Raw genomic sequence first — 19299 nt, 5'->3', positions numbered from 1 at the left:
AAGCTCAAATGCTCACTTTTTCATGAAAACAATCGATCAGCGTGATCGTAGTAGATTTGAATGCCATTGAAGTGTCTGACGTAACTAGGACAGAGATAATATACTGCTCCTTTAAGTTTATAACGTGTACATCTGGAGAGAGTTTGTATCTGAAGGAGATTTAGGAGTCCCTTCAAGTTGAATGTTTACATTGAGGTGTTGTGTAATAGTATTGCCAAATATGGATGTGTGACATGATGTTTTTTATGACCCATGACGAACAGCTGATGTTTAGATGCATATAGGCGATTGTCTCTGTATGTTTGAGAGAGATCATTATTGGCTTCTTGATCCTCCTGGTCAGACGTGACCAGTGACTCTGTTTCTTGCTTAAATAAAAATTATACTTTTTGAAAGCAAGTCAGTCTCAACGGCGAATTTCTTCTTCATCAAACATATCAACAACAAGGAAATCCACATCAATTTTGGCGTCACGGAACAGGATCAGTTGGGGCCTTCTGCAGCGGAGAGCTTCAATAGGTGCATTCCTCCATCACCTCAGAGCGTGAGTGTCTGTTTTTACACACATTGGGGAGCTGATTCTGTCTGCAAATTTGGCTCCACTGTCAAAGAACTGAAGTGCAATGATATGTTGATGTTTGGAGTGATTCTCCATCTAAATTGGGGTTTATTGAGTTAAAAAGTATATAAATAAAGGGGAATAAAATAATGAAGAGATAAATAAGAGAATGAGAGATAAAAAGTTGAAAGGTAATGTTATAGGATAAGCGCAACGAGTAACGAGACCAGTTAGCTAAATAACCATGCAAGTTTAACAAGGACAGGGCCCGTATCCTCTTAACAGTAAGTCATGTGTAAATTAGACACTGACGTGAAAGTTGGCTTTAAGAAGTAGTCAAATTGAGTAAAAATAAAACAAAGGGGATCCCTGGCCAGGGTATTTGGATAAATTAAACGTATAATGTAGGTACATAAAAGAGAAGAAATAAAGATGAGAAGTATAAAGATGAGAAGTAAAAAGATGAAAAGTGAAGAGAAGAAATAAAAATGGAATAAAGTTTTGAGAAAAGTGGAAAAATGAAAGCGCTGAATAAAGGAAAAAGTGTGCATTGAAGCATGCAGTGTGGAGTAATTTGTTAAAAGACAATTTGTTAAAAGTTTGGCCAAAGTAAAAAAAAAAATTTGAGAGAGGGAAAATTACAAATGAGTCGACTTTAAAATTTGAACTGAGGGCGGTTGCTCTTGGAATGTGTGTGTGCTCGCTGGAGCCGTGTTGAGGTGTGTGCGTTCGCTCTATACAGCCTGAAGTGTGTCTGTGTGTCGCTGTACAGCTTGTGTGTGTGTGTGTGTGTGTGTGCGAGGCTGAGGAATTTTTGAAGCCTTGGAGCAGGCTATGTGTGTGCGTTCTTGGAATGTGTGTGTGTTGCAAGATAGCTTGTGTCTTGTGGATTGCGCTGTGATTTAGATGTTTTTGAGAGATCTGTGAAGCTGTGTGTGTTTGATCCGGAAATGTTCTTGTATATGTGAGATTGATAAATAGAATAGAGGTATTATTAAATAGGCATATACAGCAGGAGATTGGTTAAAGGTGATTTTAGCAAGAGGGGACATTTTTGCTTCATCAATGTTAAAAAAAACCCATGAGCCTTTGTTTCAGAGGACGTTAATTTAATCTGATCTTCATCAGTGTTAAAAACCTATGAGTCTTTGTTTCAGGGGACGTTTATATATTTGATTTGATAAAATATGAGCCCCTCAGAGGACTTTTGTTTAATTTGATAAATACATATGAGCCTAATAAAGGACGTTTATACATAAGTATATATAGTATCTGTTTTCTAACAGAAGTGGAGAGACCAGAGAGGATAGTCTGTACACATTCAGATAGCAAGATTAGAGAAAAGAACAGAAAAACTCCTGATAAAGTTAAAACTGCTGGCTGATTGGAGTGTGAACTTCTCTTTCTGTCTATTTGTATGTATGTGACCACATTATGCTGCAAATGTTGTCTGTTCAAAAGAACGTATAGTCTTGAAGTTGGTTTTGACTATCAGAGGATACATTTTGTATTTGGCTGTTGATTGGGAGGATGCTGATTTCTGTGTGTGCGTAGACTCTGTGCACAGGGGTGGAGCAGCGATTTTAAAAGTGTGTGTGTTCTAATGTTAGTATATTACCACCCTCTAGGAAATCAACACATTCTGATTCATTTAATGTCCAATAACTAGCTGACACATCATACAACAAGACAAAGTTACAAAAGATTATAATTAGACACTAACTTTATGAACATCCATTGTGAGTAACCCAGTTAGCTCTAAAAATCAGATTCAGAACTGCTCTTTTATTTTGCTTTTCTTATTGCCTTATGCCTCAGTCTCTTTATTACCGGTCTTCATATAAAATGTGATTTTATTTTAAAAAACTGCAAAGGGGACTTCTGCTACATCGTAAAGTTACGGGAGTAAATAAATACAGCTTTGTGAGGTGGATTTATCTTAAAAACATCTGTTTGAGTGACTAACATGTATCAGCATGTATCCATTTGTTAGCTCTGAGCTCTGACTCAGTGATGAGTGATAGGAGGATTAAATGCATGTAACTGTGCTTAAACTGTAACCAAACAGCTATGATTGGCTTAATTGTCACTTAATAAATCTTACTTGACCAATAAGTTTTCTTCAATGACTCTACTAGTAAAAAGTGTGGGTGATGAAAATACGTAAATACATACGGAAGGAAAAAAAAACACAAAAAAACCCACACACCCCAGGCAGGGAGATAGCTTTTGCAACAGATAAGGATGACACTGAATTGTTATTGCTTTGTGTATACGAATTCAGAGTGATTAAACTTTTGTTTTGTTTTCTCTCTGTTTTCTCTTTACTATGTTGTGTGAGAGCTAAAGGGAAGACAGACAGATGGATTGTGTCTGAACTGGATCAGTCCAAAGGGCAGATGAGGAGAAACCTGGCAGTACTTCACAAACACTGAAAGCTTGCAGATAACAGCACGTAGGGATCCTGAATCCAGCTTGATCAAGGCCAGTGCGGTTTTATCCACAAACTCTTTCAACAAACACCTGCATTTATCTGTCTGTGTATACACATTTCTTTATAGTCAACATTTTGATACATGCTTAGTTTGTTTTCACATATAGGCTTACATTATTTCTTCTTATATATCACATTGCAATTATTTAGGAGGAAATCTTGGCAACAGACTGACTAATTGAAGCATTTGGTCAATAATGGAGTATTGTTGATTTGATTGATCATTTATGGAAAAGTTGATTTGATTCAAATGCTGCTGAGTGCTGTGAATGCTGGTTTCATTATCTGAGTATGGTCTTGCTTGACCTGGACTATTTTGAGATGGAATATTGACATTATTTCCATAATTTTAAGATAAATAGGTGTGATTAGATGCATTAGGTGATAAACAAGTGCTTTTGCTTTCATAGTAAGAAGCCTTTGGTCTCCTTTGGGTTTGGTAAATTTATTCACTTTCAAGTGTGGTAACACGTTACTTTCTAAATAGTTTTTAACTATTTCAGTTTGACTTACAATACGAGGAACTAAGAGGGTCATTGTAATGTCAAAGATGGACACCAAAATTACAAAAGCAATCACTCCTGTTGATGTAGTACAGAAGACTAAACCTCTTGTTAAAAATATTCCAAAAATGGAGCAAGCGTTGGCCTGACATTGACCAGCCTTGGCCAGTAGAAGGGACTTTGAACCCGGATGTGATTAAAACAATACAGGTGCTTGTGTCTACATGTAAGGTAAATCAGAAGAAAGGCAAAAAGGGAAAGAGACGTAAGGAGAAAAAACAAACTGAACTTGGCATTCTGCAGTTGTTTGAAAATGAGGGACAGAAATTGTTAGAAGCTTCAAAAGAAAAAAAGTATATAAAAGTATGCAAGAAATAAGGAAAAATGATAAGGAAGCAGGAAAGTTAATGGAGAAGGTTAACACACCCTTTTCACATACTGCATCAGCAAAGAAGCCCCCGCCTTATAAGAAAAAACAGGATCAAGAGACTCTTAGAAAACTTAACCAACAGCTGGTGGACAATAAGAAAGCGAATAAACAAGCTGTGATTATGCAGAGTCAGCCTCAACCAAATCAATTACCACCACAACCGCAGCATGACTAGATCTAGTTTCAGCTACCTCAGCTGTTATCCATGATCCCCACTGCACCTTTTCCACAGTCAGTTTTTGACCAACCACAGATAGGAAGGTTCAGGAAGTAGAGAGATAAGTGAATGCTCAGACAAGGAAATTGTTAGACCTGCTAGGTCTGATGATTCAGGAAGCAAATGGTTTAGCCCATGTGCAAGGGGGGAGTTAGGAGAAAGATTACGAAAGAATATGGTTTTTGGTTACTATATTTGCTTGAGCAGATTGATTAGATAGATTGATTAGATAGATAGATAGATAGATAGATAGATACTTTATTGATCCCGAAGGAAATTCAAAGCATCCAGTAGCAGGTTACAAAGACGTACATGACATGAAACATTTGTTACAAATTAACCAGAAAACCGACCCCCTCTCTCATACATATATATTAACCCGAAAAAAGATTTAAAAGAATCCCCCTAGATGAAACAAGCTTAAACTGTGCAATTAAAAAATACTCTTATACAAGAAATATACATAACCCATGATTATGTCATAAGCAGGTGTACTATTTGTCTAAAAAAAACGATGTTAGGACACCAATAGGTCCTATGTGTGAGTTAGTTGTGGATTTTGTTGATATGATAAGACCGGTAGGAGGTAAAAGATACATGTTAGTTGTTGTGGACAGATTTTCAAGGTGGCTTGAAGCCTGTCCAACCAAGCGGAAAGATGCTCAGTCTGCTGCCAAGTTTTTAAGTTGTTTTTTGTGTTGTGAGGTCATAAGCAGGTGGGGACTCCCAGATTGCATATCTTCAGATAATGGCAAAGAGTTTGTGAATAAAACAGTAAGACTAATTTTGAAAAATTGGAAATTAAATAACGTCTAGGAGTTGTCTATCATCTGCAAATCCAAGGTGTTTGTGAAAAAAAAAAAAAGAAAAAAAAAAAAAATGAATGATGTGTTAGATTGTTAAAATCTGCCAACACATAGGTCTGAATTTGATGAAGGTGCTTCTGTTGGTGTTAATGGTGTTTTGATTAAAGCCAATTAGAGGTCAAAGTTTAAAATTTAACTGGAGATGACTGTTATACTTTGATCCCTGATGCTGCTGACAATATGACTAGTGTCATAGATGCATTGAAACTCATAAGGAATTAATTTGGTCCATCAGAAGGAGCAGGATGGTCTGTGAATGTTTGGCTGCAATAACAATTAGGACCAGTAGGAGCTATAGTGTTTTAGATTCTGACACTACTGAGTGGTAATGACCTGAGCAAAGATGAGGAGGTCATAGAGATGGGACAAGAGCAAGTAGGAGAAATATCCAATTTTAAATATCTGAATTCATCATTGACTCACTATTATTTTGAACTGGAAGTGAATTGATAAAAGGGGGGAAATTGAATATGTTAATCATGTATATTAATCATGTATATGTTAATCATGTAGTGGAATAATGTGAAAGTATGATACAAAAATTTATATTTTTGATGTTTTTGTATGTGCAAAGATACTGGTTATTGATTTTTCTTCCCAGGACGATATTTGGGAGACCAATGTGAGGGTGGCTGATTGTCCAGAGATCCTTCCAGTTTAATGGACTTGAAACAACCAAACTTAGGAAAATGGAGGATGGAAGTGGACAACGGAAACCTGAATGAAGACATCATGATGAGGGGTTTCGATTGAAAAATCATTGAGGTTTTATTACAGTAGAAGCTGATGCTGCTAAAAAGCAACAGTTTAATATATATATATATATATATATATATATTTTAATAGTATTGGATTTTCTTTATTACAATGTAACTTGTATTATTGATAAATATTATGTATGTTTTACTCTATAGTAGATATTTTTAGCAAGACATATTACTTTGGATTAGTATTGGAGTTTTCTGGACCTGTATAAGATGCATATATTGGAACCTCAGGTGTTTTCTTTCTTTATCGATCTTTAGGGAAAGTGGTGTTAGGTAGGGAAAGGTCCATTGGAAGGTGCGATGGGTCGACCAGCCTGACTTTGGACAATTTTTAGATTTTATTTCTGAGGTTTTAAATGTATGCATTTATAAATCATCCTAGAAAGTGTTCAGAATCCTTTTTTTTTTAAATTGGTTTGGAGTACTATAGGTGGTTGCCTGGTGCAGAGGGACCGTGGGAAAGTTTTCCTGTCTAGATTGTTTGATGGATAATAAAGAAAGATAGTTGCCTGATGGGTTTTTCGCTCTCACACTCCACAAATACATGTTTTACTATATTGCTAAGGTTAAGCATGAACAGAAGTGATTCTTATGAGGCTAATTAACATCGCAATTGTATCATTTTTCTCGTTAGTGAGACTATAGTCTCGAAGGGGGGACTATGAAGTGTCTGACGTAACTAGGACAGAGATAATATACTGCTCCTTTAAGTTTATAACGTGTACATCTGGAGAGAATTTGTATCTGAAGGAGATTTAGGAGTCCCTTCAAGTTGAATGTTTACATTGAGGTGTTGTGTAATAGTATTGCCAAATATGGATGTGTGACATGATGTTTTTTATGACCCATGACGAACAGCTGATGTTTAGATGCATATAGGCGATTGTCTCTGTATGTTTGAGAGAGATCATTATTGGCTTCTTGATCCTCCTGGTCAGACGTGACCAGTGACTCTGTTTCTTGCTTAAATAAAAATTATACTCTTTGAAAGCAAGTCAGTCTCAACGGCGAATTTCTTCATCATCAAACATATCAACAACAAGGAAATCCACATCACCATCTACACTAGTTCAAACAATATTTTTTTATTAAATCACACTCATGATTCATGTGGATAAATATGAGAGGAGGGTGAGCAGAGCAATATTCCCCCACCTGACAACCATGTCACTTTACCTATAATAACTTTTTATTAATCTTAACCTTTAATAATTAATCAGTCAATGATTCAAACTGTATGTGTTGCTACTTTGAGAGACCAAGTAAATTGTCCATGAAGACAATTCAAAAGATGTCCCATTTGCTCCGGGAGCTGCAGCATTACTACAACAGTTGTTGGGACACCCCCCATGTAAAGCAGAGCTGTACTCACTGCAAGTACTTTTATCAGTGGTCAAGCCAGTCGATGGTATAAAAACATACCTGCAGGAAACTTTTAACTGTGTGTGCAGCGCTTCTGTTCACAGGCTCATCTTTTTTTAAGATATCACAGGTGAGAGAGGACCAAATTATTAATAACAGGTTCTGTTCCACTTGTACCGTATTGACCCGAATATACAACACTTTTTTTTTCCCCTTATGAATATATCTGGAAAAGAGGGGGGGGTCATAATATGTTGGGGTGGCTGTGGCTCAGTTGGTAGAGTCACTGCCTTTCAACCAAAAGATCAAGGGTTCAATCGCCAGCTGGGCAACACATCCGATGTGTCTTGGCGAGACACTCAACCCCGCATTGCTCCCACTGCTTTGGTGGCGGTGTATGAATGTATTAGTGTTGTACTTACTATCTGATGTACGTCGCTTTGGATAAAAGCATCTGCAGAGTGAATTGAATTGTAACATTTGAGGTTTTAGACATTTAAACAGCAAAATAGATCCACAACAGCAGGTGGCGCCAAATCCCCGTAACCTGAATGTGCTCCTCATGACTGGAGGAGCGGTCAATTAAAACTCCCAACAGTGACGGTTTGCCTGAAAATCAAATCTAACCTCCTGATGACTCCACAGTCTGCAGATGATTCACTTGCTGCATCACATAAAAGTGTAGCTGTATGAATAGAATCATTGAGCACTGATCTCTCACTTTTACACCGACACATGATAACAGGTAATAAAATCAGTGACAGATTAAACAGTCCGAGCTTCTCTCAGCTGCACACTCACTCAGCTGCGTCCAAAGACTTCCTGACTGCAGACAACTTTTTTCAGACGATCTGGGCAGTGACAGAAAAAGTCAGATTTGGTTAAATGATGGTTAAACTAGTTTACTTTGTGTAACATGTCAGTTTGTTTACACCTCCTCCCCCCTTTTTAAAAACTTTCCTTATAATAAAAACATGTGAATTAATCTCTGAAGGCAAATCAAACTCACTGTTCTCTGAAATTCTTCAGACATTTCTTTTTCATGAAATCAGATTTTTTAATTTATTATCTGATAAAATCCCCTCATCTCTTTTTTCATGAACAAGAGAATTGTTATTTTCATAACTAATTAATTATTAATCCAATTATTGAAGACCTGTCAGTTGATACAAAGTTCCTGTAGTGGCTTGATCTTGCTTATCAAAACTTTGAGCCACTGAGGGGCTGATACCGCACTTCATTGACACGCTGTTTCCGTGTTTCGTGGCAATAATTAAATCAACTCCGTGCTGTCACACTCAAAACGGGTTTATCTCAATGGTTCGTTTACAATACATATTCTGGATGTCTACATACACTTATTCCACTATAACTTGAATGTAAAACAAAGCCAGGATAAATGTTCCATTCACGATACATTTCAACAGCGGTCAAACACTGAGTGCCTCTCACGGTGGGCTGCTCACCTGTCCGTGATTAACTCTTCCTCTACTTGTAACCTTCCCAACACCAAAGTGAATGTGCCCCCTACTGTCACCACAAGGAACTACCACAGAGCACACATACATACTGGACACACAAATGGCTCTAACAGTTCCTATGATGTCAGTTGTAGATGATGTGCTTTTTATTTTTAACCTCAGAAATAAGCTCTCTCACATTTCTGCAGAGATTCATTCGTATCTGGTTTCTGTAGAAAACAAAAGGACGTTGCAAGGTACATGTGAATTTAAAAAAAATAAGTTTATTATTAAGAACCCCCCCATAAAAAGAAATTGTTTTATTCTGTATGAAAAACTGAGGAAAATTAAACAGAGCAATGACAGAGAGACCTTTGTAATCATACAATACAAAGACAATAATAAAACATAATTAAAGCTGTGTTACATCCATGTAAGGTAAATGTGTCATTCAACAAAAATACTGATATGAAAAAGAATTATTTTTAAAGCAATGTAAAGAAAAACAAGTGATAAGGTATGTGGTGAACATGTATAAAATACAAGTATAAACCAAATCCTTTAAGACATGATTTCATTTAAAATGAATGACTGAATGAAGCCTCTATTGCTCCTATGGGAAATGTGTTTTTCACAGTGAACATGAAAACATAACTAATCGCCTGACTGATTTCGTCCTTCTGGTACTGCAGGGGGCTTTGGAGTCCAATCTATGGTTTGTAGCCATGCTCGAAACGCTGTCTCAACCCAACTTTCAATCAAGAAAACGACAGGTTGAGATATGGAGCTGAGGTGAGTTTTCAGCCTCTTGACAAACCGTTACATTTAGCCCTCCTGTTAATATGGTCAGCTACGCGTCATACTGTTAATAACTCTTATCCTTCATAAAATCAAAATGGATGAGTTGTCAAAAAATTCAACCCCTGTAGTGTGTGCTGATCGAGACAGGCTAATTAGACCTGTCGTTAACATGCTTGTTTCTGCTGTAATAATTGGCTTTTTGCACTGGGTGTGTATTTAAACAAACCAGTATGTGATAAACCAGTATGAAATTTTCACAGAGCAGGCATGAAGACTTTGATCCTCTCCAGCAGCTCAGTGGGATCTTGGAGGAAGGGTGGAAGCTTGTTCCTGTTGATGTAGAAGGCCACGGCAACAACGACAGCTGACACCATCAGGGGCCACAGAAACGACCTGTGGGGTTCAGCTGCTGGGCAGGGCCGGGTCTGCAAGGGCTGAGTCACTCTCTCCCACTGGGTGAGGATGGCCTGACGGGCCCCCGCCCACTTGCCGGGGCCTCCGAGACGATACTGGTATGGCGTGCAGGGACCCAGCAACACGTTGAGTCCCATCCTGGGGTCGGTCAGCAGCAGCCTCGGCACACTTGGTCGGACCCCCACCTGCTCTGCGATCTCATCCATGTAGCTGATGTAGTCCACCTGGATGGTGTGTCTCTGACTGCTCACATACCTGACGAACACATCACATGTCAACATCAAGAGGAGAACCATGGATTTTCTTTTTTCTTTTTTTTTTAATCCAGCAGTCATCACAGAGCTGGGAGATCCTCTGAGGCTTTTATTTTTTTTAGCTGAATCAATTAGAGATAATCAATGTTTAACTCAAGCTCCTGGTGTTGTTCTGTATATAGGCACTGCTGTGATTAATAATCAGTGCTGATATTCAGAACAACATCATGATGTTGAGAGATACTTTTTGTGAACAGCACAACTCAACAAGTTCCAAAACTTAACTAAAACTGACCTGTTGCTAAGGAACCCAAACATTCTCCTGCACCCTGTTTATTTCCATGGTTACCACATACCTGTGTAACTGTGTAAGCAGCTAGTTGTATCTTAAGTTCTGGGGTAAAGTCCTCACTTAACCCTTGGTGTAAACTTGTTAGTTTGTAACTTAAGTTGTGTCATTATTTCGTTACCATTGAGATGTAAGGTTCATCTTAACTAGTACAGAGTAAAGGCCAAACTAACCAAAAATATTGTGCAGAAAGGATTGCTGTTTTACCCACCTTTCTACACCATCACCATGATAACTGTATTTTGCAGAGGACGTCACACCTACTAGGATCGAGGTGTAAGATTGAATGTGTAACTTGTAATGTGACATTACTTAATTATGCTGATCAATATATTTCAATAGCTGTTTTAAAGATCATCCTGATGATGCAGGCCTTAAAAAACCCAGATGGTTAAGAAGTAAAACTTTTGAATTCTGAGTGGTTTGTCCAACTATTTGAAGGTGCACTCCTTTATGTAGCTCATTAAGTTATTTGATGACTCTAAATTGCAGTAGGTGTGAACATGAGTATTACTGGTAGTTTGGATCTGCTACTTGTTCATAACTTCAGAATTGGGCCATAGACTGATCCTGATTACATTCAAACCAACCCAGGGCTCCATGTGCCAGGTGCTCACTTCTTACAGTTAAGATTGGTTCACAATTTTAATCTGTGAATACACCCTTAATCCATATCAATAAAAAACAAATCTGAAGTTTATTTTCGGCCTAATAATCATATACCGCCCAGCCCCAGAATCATCATCAGTACCTTTGAGCCATGGTCTTCTTCTTGCACTGGATGTCTTTCATCATGTCGACCACTGAGGGGAGCTTTGCGCACCCTAGGAGAGTGAGAGAGAGAGAAACAGAGAGAGAGAGAGAGAGAAACAGAGAGAGAGAGAGGACACACTGAGACATTGAGGTTTGATCTCTCAGACACTTCTGATTAAAAACAACCAGTGTTACCTTTAAAGACTCGAGTGGCCCACCTGGCCTGCATCTCAGAGATTGGCATGATGGCTCCCAGTGGCTGCACCAGGCCGATGATGGCCAGTGTGTGGCGCTGCAGCTCATGAGGAAACACGTACTTGTAGAGAGATGCTTTGTTGTCAGACACTGAGAGCACCTGAGAGGCCAGGAACGGGAAGGAGAACCTGTAACCTGTGGCAAACACCTGCAGGACAAGACAGTCAGTCACACACAGTCTGTACTAGTGTTTGTGTGTCTGTGTGTGTGAACAATACAACCTACCACCAGGTCCACGTCCTCCACCACACTCCCATCATCAAACTCCACACTGGAGCCCTGAAACCTGCGCACGTTTGGTTTCACCTGAACGGTACCTGACAGGATGCGGTTTGGAAGCTCGTCGTTCACTGTGGGATGTTGGCTGAACAACCTGACACACACACACACACACACACACACACACACACACACACACACACACACACACACACACACACACACACACACACACACACACACACACACACACACACACACACACACACACACACACACACACACACACACACACACACACACACACACACACACACACACACACACACACACACACACACACACACAGTTTAGTGTTTAACATTATTAAGAAAAAAAACAAGTAGAAGTGAAGTACAAGTGGTTAAAACAGACAGAGTCAGATAAAATATGTTCTGATTCAGTGCTTATTTAGTCTTTTCACTCTACTGCAGCTGGACTCACTAACTTATTGAGATAAACAGAACAGTAAAAAAAAAAAGCTGACGCACTCAGTACCTGTGCTGTGGCTTCAAGTTGTACAGAGTGTGGTCGAATCTTTTGTTGAGCTGGCTCTCCACAAGTCCTGAGAAGAAATTAAAGGGCAGAACATTCTTCAAGAGCTCAATCGCTCTGTTAAACAGCATGTCCAAGGGCAGACCATTGTCCCCGACTCTGTTTAGGATCCAAGCTCCCCGCCGGGTGCTCAGGTACAGCTAGGAAGGAGGAAACATGGACGTCAGTCATTGAGCTGGAGCATAGACTCTCACAGTTGTTTGTTGGATAAGGTATCTAAAATATTGAGAGAAGGATTCGATCAAGGACTTCAGCAAAAAACATGAAGGCAGCTTTTACATTTTGTAAATAAAGCTCAGCTTTCTGCATTTAAACCAGCAGAAAGTCTCTGTCCTTAAAGGATTAATATGCAATTTTTTTGATCCAGCAGATGTCGCCCTTAAGCACCAGCATGAAACCAAAACAACTTGTGCTGCATTGTTGTGTTAGCAGGCTAATGCTAGCGTTCTTTATTATGCTCGGAGCTTCACACTACATGAAATGACCGTGATCTAAAAACGCTTACATGACATTCAAATAAGCAGTGAGTACAGTATGTTATTCTTCTTTTCTCTAGTCCTTCAATTAAACAACTTTTATTCGCGAGGGGATGAGCCAGTCGGCCGTCCTGGCGATGTAAACAAGGTCAAGCTAGGAAAGCTCGGAAAACGTCACAGACAGTGGGACTCGGGTGTTACATCCATTGTAGACAGTCATGACTCACAGAGTGATTTTCAGAGGATACTTGATTTCTATTATATTTAAGTGTGAAAAATCGCATATTAAGCCTTTGAAGTCCTGTTTATAGCATGGGGTAGTTGTGCACTTCTGCCTCTTGTGGCTGACGTGAGTATTACAAAAACAAGCACTTTCCCAAGTAATAAACAGAGAGAATCCTTTACATCAGACTCAGAAAGTAGGTCATTGAGGGTTTAGTACTGTGAAGTACATACCGTGGTGTAAACTACATTTATTAATGTATGGATTCACACAATGATTTTCTGCAGCGTCCATCATTTTCCTTATTTGCTTCAGTGATGTGTTTTATCTTTTATATATTTGATGATATATAGGTGATGACTAGCTTCATGATACCTGATATCTCTATCTGGAGCCCCAGGCTTTGAGACAACTTACTCTAAGAAAGTCTGTGTATGTAAAAACTTGCCCTCATGTCCCCTCACTGTTAAAATCGTATTGAGACCTGTTTGGTGACTTTGCTGAGCTCTACTGCGATGTCTCCTCCGGAGTTTCCTATCCCGATCACCACCACCTTTTTGTCCCTCCACTGCTCCGGAGTCTTGTAGTCCCTGCTGTGGAAGAACTGTCCTTTAAAGGTGTCGATGCCTGAAGAAAACAAAGATTCAAACTTGTGATTGTTGAGTTAAGTTTTTATCAGGGCTGTCAGTGTTTAGGCATTAATCACAATGCTGTAAAGGTCTTAAGTGCATCTTTTTCTTTTAATCCCATTAATTGTGTAATGGTTTGTCCCATTCAGCTCATCACAGTTAAGCTGGTATGTCTTCCTGCTCCCACAGTGATGGAAAATACTGACACCAATGTGCTTTTGAATGGTTCAATTTAAAAACTCCCAGACAGCTCAGATGACAAGACAACAGTAATATCCACCTTGTGTCAAACAGAATTCAAATATCAGTGAAGTACTTTGAGTTTGAGCCTCATCTACGAACTGAGCATACAGGTGAAGCTAATCAGACGGATGTCAGCGGGAAAGCACATCACCAAAGTCTGCAGAGCAATTCAAAAACTGCTTTAAAATGCTAAATTATGGGGGCGCTGGTAGTGCAGTGGCTAGTGTGCACCCCCATGTATGGAGGCTGTAGTCTTCAAAGCGTGCAGCTCAGGTTCAAATCCAGCCAGTGGCTCCCTTCCCACATATTATTCCCCACTCTCTCTCTCTCTCTCTCTCCCTGATTTCCGACTCTATCAACTGTCCTGTCTCTCCATTAAAGGCACAAAAAGCACCCCAAAAAATAAAAAGCTAAATTGTAGATTTTTTTTAACATGAGATTACATGTTAAAAATTGATCGTTTGACAGTCCTAGTTTTATTTTATCAAGAAACATAAAAAGCCACAGTGGAGGAGTTTGACATCATTATTTTTCTATGGTGCAGCTTGCTGTTGAAACATGGTTATATAACACCCTTCACATTACCCGATTGGACACACATTATCAAAAGGTTGAATCAGGTAAAGTGTGCAGGAGCCTGCAGGGGTTTTCTTCTCACCTGGGAAGTCGTGTAGGGGCAGGTTGGGTTGACAATGGTGTCCAATACAGATCATCACTGCATCAAAAATGTGTTTCTCCTTTTTACCCTCCTTGTTCTCCGTCTCGATGTCCCACTGACCAGACTGAGAGAAATCTGACCTCTGCTTCACCTGCAGCACTTTGGTCTGAACAACAGAGACACACACACACAGATTAAATCAGAAAGAACAAGCAAACAATGGTCCCGTCTGACCTTATTTAATAATTAATCTTAAATTCCCTTTGCTCTAGCAGTCTGTTAAACCTTTACAGTAACATTTCTTTGTTAAAAATCAAATATTACCAATAAACAGGTTAAATAGCCCCATGTATTAAATGATGAACTCACCAATGAACCAACTTTAAATGGGTTTTGAGATGCCAACAGTTTGAGAGGAAATAAAAAAGGTATGTTTTTATCAAGGCTATTACTTTTGAAAGGTTTATCCCATATCTACAGTGTTTAATCAATGATTTAGAGTCTGTTTGAGGTTCTTAAGGGGTCGGGTCCCAACCTCAAGCTGATAGTTTAACAGTTTTGCAGAATACATTTAAAAATCTGCTGTGCAGGCGGTGAGTGCAGTGTGTGCTCACGTTGAAGCGGATGTGTTTGGTGAGCTGGAAGTGGTCGGCGTACATCCTGAAGTAGTCCATGATGAGGGAGTTGTGCATGTAGTTGGGGAAGTGTGCCGGGATGGGAAAGTCACTGAAACACATCATCTCCTTGGAGGTGTTGATGATGACAGAGTGGTAGATGCTGGCTCTGTCCGCCTCTGGATTCTCCTGCACCAACAACACCAACATCATCATCACAATCAGGTTTATGACCAAGAACATTTAATCTAACAAGGAATTAGTCTTGGTGCAAAAAAAACAACAACAAAGACTATGATTAAAGGGTAACTAAACCCCATATTTTCAGCTGTACTGCTGTACCCTGGAATTAAAAAAAATGCATTTAGAACGTCAATGTATCAACTTAGAGAAGAAGGGGGCGGGGCACGGGGGGGTAAATTCACCCACTCACTGCTTAGCGCCGTTATCAGCCGCAACATGATACAATGGGTGCGTTCGAATTGTCCCTCCTATCTCCTTTCACTATCCATTTTTCCTTAACCCCGCGAAAACGTCATGAGGTCAAGGAAAGATGATAGGAGAATTCATAAAGGACTTAGGGAAAGGTGATCTCGTTGCTCTGACAATCCGACCACATTTCCACTAGGCCACGTCATTAAATGCGACGGGCCGGTGGAGGTTAATGACGTGGGTCTGCCGTGTTGAAACTACAAGGTTCAGAAAGTGGACTACAAAAAGATCATCTAAAAAAACTTTCCCCTGTGCCTTCTTACCAGTGAAATAATCCTTAATTACCACAAGGTTGGTATTGAAATAAAAGAAATATAGAATACCAGGCTACAAGTAAGAAAAGTGAAACCATGAGCTTCCTGTCCAATCAGAAATCAACATCAACATAAATATGAAATTAATTGTTACATTTATGTGAGATATAACCTACACATAATGTTTTAAGCATACAAATGTACAACTGCACAGTATTCTTAAGTGAATGAAATACATTGAATAAAACATCATAAAGATTGTTGGAGCTATTTAATTGGGGTTAGAATTAGTTTTTGTATTTAGTAAAACTAATATTTGGGTGGTGTTGTTTATTTAATTATTCTACACATTTTCTTTTTTGCTAGTTATTTGTTTAGTAAATTTAGTTTTGTATTAGTATTTTGTTAGGTATTTGGGTAATACTGTGGGCACTGGAGAGGCAGGTGGAGGACCAGCATGCACCTGGGTGGGCCTATTGTTTTTTAACAGGTCAAGAGAGGCAGCGGGAGCCACGATTTTCTTTATTCTTTTGTTTGTTTTCATCAAATAAACCAGCAAAATACCGCAGCTCCTGCATGGACATTGGATTTCTTTTGCCTGCTTACATTACATCCCCATGGTGCATCAGTGGTCATTTGATTATTTTTGATATTAGTTTATTTAGTTTTTTTTGTTGTTTTGGACAAATAGCCACTACAAAGATCATAGTACACGCCCACTCACTCCTTTCGCGCCGTTATCAGCCGCAACATGATACAATGTTTGCCCCACACACACAAATACACACACACACTTGAGTCCCCACATTTCACCTCGGGTGATGAGGCTTTTATAGGTTTGGTGACGTAGTAATTCACTCCTACGTCATACTGTACGCTACACAGCTGTTAGAGTTTTTCAAACAGAAGAGCAGACACTATGCACATTTCTAACACAATATTTCAAATTTCAATACTTTGTACTCAAATGTCGAGATTGGGGCTTGGATTGATCCATAACACTACTTAATACTCAAATACAGAGGTTTATAGTTGAAAAAAGTGGTTTTAGGGTTTAGTTACTAACAGTAAAAGACAGTTCACACATCTATCAAAATATGTGCAACATGAGCAATAAAAAAAAAACGGAACAGTTGAAGTTGCAGCATGATGTTTCGTGCGAAGTACATAATTAAAGACTGCAGTACCGAATATACAGATAAGTGAGTGTTAATGTAAAGTACACAGTGACTGTGACTAACCTTGAACCTCCACAGACCCCCCATGTCATCGCTGCTCTCAAAGCAGACGGGCTGCAGCCCCTCATCCAGACAGCACTTGATGCAGGCCAGACCTGAACTGCCCCCTCCGACCACGGCAACACGACGAGCCATCACTCAGGTCTGACACACAGGAAACACAACCACATACGCCTATCATCAGAGGAAAATTATAAAAACAAGCCAACAAAAAACATGAATAAATCTGTGAACAAGTAGACACAACCACTACTACTTTAGCGACTAGATCAGAAAGTTTATTTGAGGTGGATTAAAAACATCCCCAGCGACATGTCTTTGAATTTCTGTTAGAAACAGCGTTTACTGTTGGTGTCTAAATGTTATTTTTAACCAAACCTGCTGTTTCGCTACCAAACTTTGCAGCTCTGCATGCGGGGTGTTAACTACATATTGAGAGTCTTCTGCTGCTCTTACAGCGAGCTTAGCTCTTTAAACTCATAAAAACCCTCGTTAAAAAGAGTTTTTCTTCTTCTAAAGTTTGTCCGTATTGAACTCGTTCTTACCTTTGAGATTTGCTGCAGAAATGCTTTGTTGGAGCAGTGAGTGAGATGGAGTCCACGGTGGGCGGAGAGACGGGGAGGGTTATATAAGGTAGGCCTATCATGATGATGAATCACAGCAGGGTTAAAGTTCTGTCACTGGAGGAAAGGCAAACAGAGTGTCTCCCTCCTCTTACAGGTTAACATGATATGACAGCAGATAGGCAACTTGTGGTGAGACTGGGTTTTACTTTTAATGCAACTTAAGCCTGCAAAGTAAACACTGGTGTGGTTCGATGTTTCCACTGTGTTTAGGCTACTGTGAGAGTGTAAATGATGTCTGCATGGAACAGGTTCTGGTTTGTGCATCACTTTGATAACAGGAGATTACTTGAGTGTTTGCTGTATGTTTGACTGAGAAGTTTAAATAGAATCCTCAATACATTTATTTTACTATGCACAAATTATGTTACCTTATTGAATAAAGGTTGGGTAATGCAATATTGTCATCGACTGTAAACATATAATGATTTAAAAACATGATAATTACAACGTATTGTATAGCCTATGTTTCTAAATTATTCATTTCATATTCACAAAAGCAGAATGAGAAAATGAAGTGCAGACCTAACTGATTGTAGATTCATATTTTTTGTGTCTGTTTCACAGCAAATCAGTGGTACAGCATTTTCCTAAACACATGACAAATCATTGAGCAGATGTTGACCAGCTCGAAAACATGAAAAAAAACAATATTAAAGCTTCCAAAGAGTTCATCAAGCATAATCAAAGCTCAAACGTTCACTTTTTCATGAAAACAATCGATCAGCGTGATCGTAGTAGATTTGAATGCCATCTACACTACTTCAAACAATATTTTTTTATTAAATCACACTCATGATTCATGTGGATAAATATGAGAGGAGGGTGAGCAGAGCAATATTCCCCCACGTGACAACCATGTCACTTTACCTATAATAACTTTTTATTAATCTTAACCTTTAATAATTAATCAGTCAATGATTCAAACTGTATGTGTTGCTACTTTGAGAGACCAAGTACATTGTCCATGAAGACAATTCAAAAGATGTCCCATTTGCTCCGGGAGCTGCAGCATTACTACAACAGTTGTTGGGACACCCCCCATGTAAAGCAGAGCTGTACTCACTGCAAGTACTTTTATCAGTGGTCAAGCCAGTCGATGGTAAAAAAACATACCTGCAGGAAACTTTCAACTGTGTGTGCAGCGCTTCTGTTCACAGGCTCATAGGCATAATTTATGGGGGGGATGGGTGGGTTGCAACCCACCCAATAATCCAAACCAGCCACCACAACCCACCACAACCCACCACAACCCACCCAATATGATATCATAATTATTGATAACGAATGTTAAGTATTATAAACACGACAATGTGGTAGATTTTCTCAATTCAGCAGTAAAAAATAGTGACGTTTGTCTGCGCCCCCTCCCGAGTTACTATCTCGCACCGTGACTTACTATCTCATAGTATCTCTTTACTCCTTAAAATTCATCACTTATTATAGAAGGTCGCATGTGCGAGATAGTAACTCGCGCGTGCGACCTTCTATAATAAGTGATGAATTTTAAGGAGTAAAGAGGAATTTTCCTTCCTTTACTATCTCGCAGATA

General features: G+C 39.1%; 1 protein-coding gene across 1 annotated transcript; it reads right to left on the bottom strand.

The window, feature by feature from the left end:
* Positions 1 to 8922: 8922 nt before the first annotated feature.
* LOC109982522 (flavin-containing monooxygenase 5) lies at positions 8923 to 17822 on the bottom strand. The gene is made up of 10 exons (XM_020631776.3): positions 17670 to 17822; positions 17128 to 17268; positions 15141 to 15329; positions 14527 to 14692; positions 13481 to 13623; positions 12241 to 12437; positions 11710 to 11857; positions 11425 to 11632; positions 11228 to 11300; positions 8923 to 10128 (listed from the first exon to the last, which is right to left on the bottom strand). The coding sequence occupies exons 2-10, from the start codon at positions 17257 to 17259 to the stop codon at positions 9714 to 9716; spliced, it is 1671 nt and encodes a 556-aa protein (XP_020487432.2). The 5' UTR covers positions 17260 to 17268; positions 17670 to 17822; the 3' UTR covers positions 8923 to 9713.
* Positions 17823 to 19299: the final 1477 nt, after the last annotated feature.

Source organism: Labrus bergylta, chromosome 6 (genome assembly GCF_963930695.1).
Source record: "Labrus bergylta chromosome 6, fLabBer1.1, whole genome shotgun sequence".
Taxonomy (NCBI): domain Eukaryota; kingdom Metazoa; phylum Chordata; class Actinopteri; order Labriformes; family Labridae; genus Labrus; species Labrus bergylta.
This window is presented reverse-complemented; position numbering and strand designations above follow the sequence as displayed.

Excerpts from the sequence above, each read along its gene's own strand:
- LOC109982522 (XM_020631776.3), bottom strand. The coding sequence starts at position 17,259 with ATGGCTCGTCGTGTTGCCGTGGTCGGAGGGGGCAGTTCAGGTCTGGCC. Across the intron at positions 13,624-14,526 it reads GCCCCTACACGACTTCCCAG|GCATCGACACCTTTAAAGGA; the intron begins GTGAGAAGAAAA and ends TGTTTTCTTCAG. Across the intron at positions 11,633-11,709 it reads TGGAGGACGTGGACCTGGTG|GTGTTTGCCACAGGTTACAG; the intron begins GTAGGTTGTATT and ends CTTGTCCTGCAG.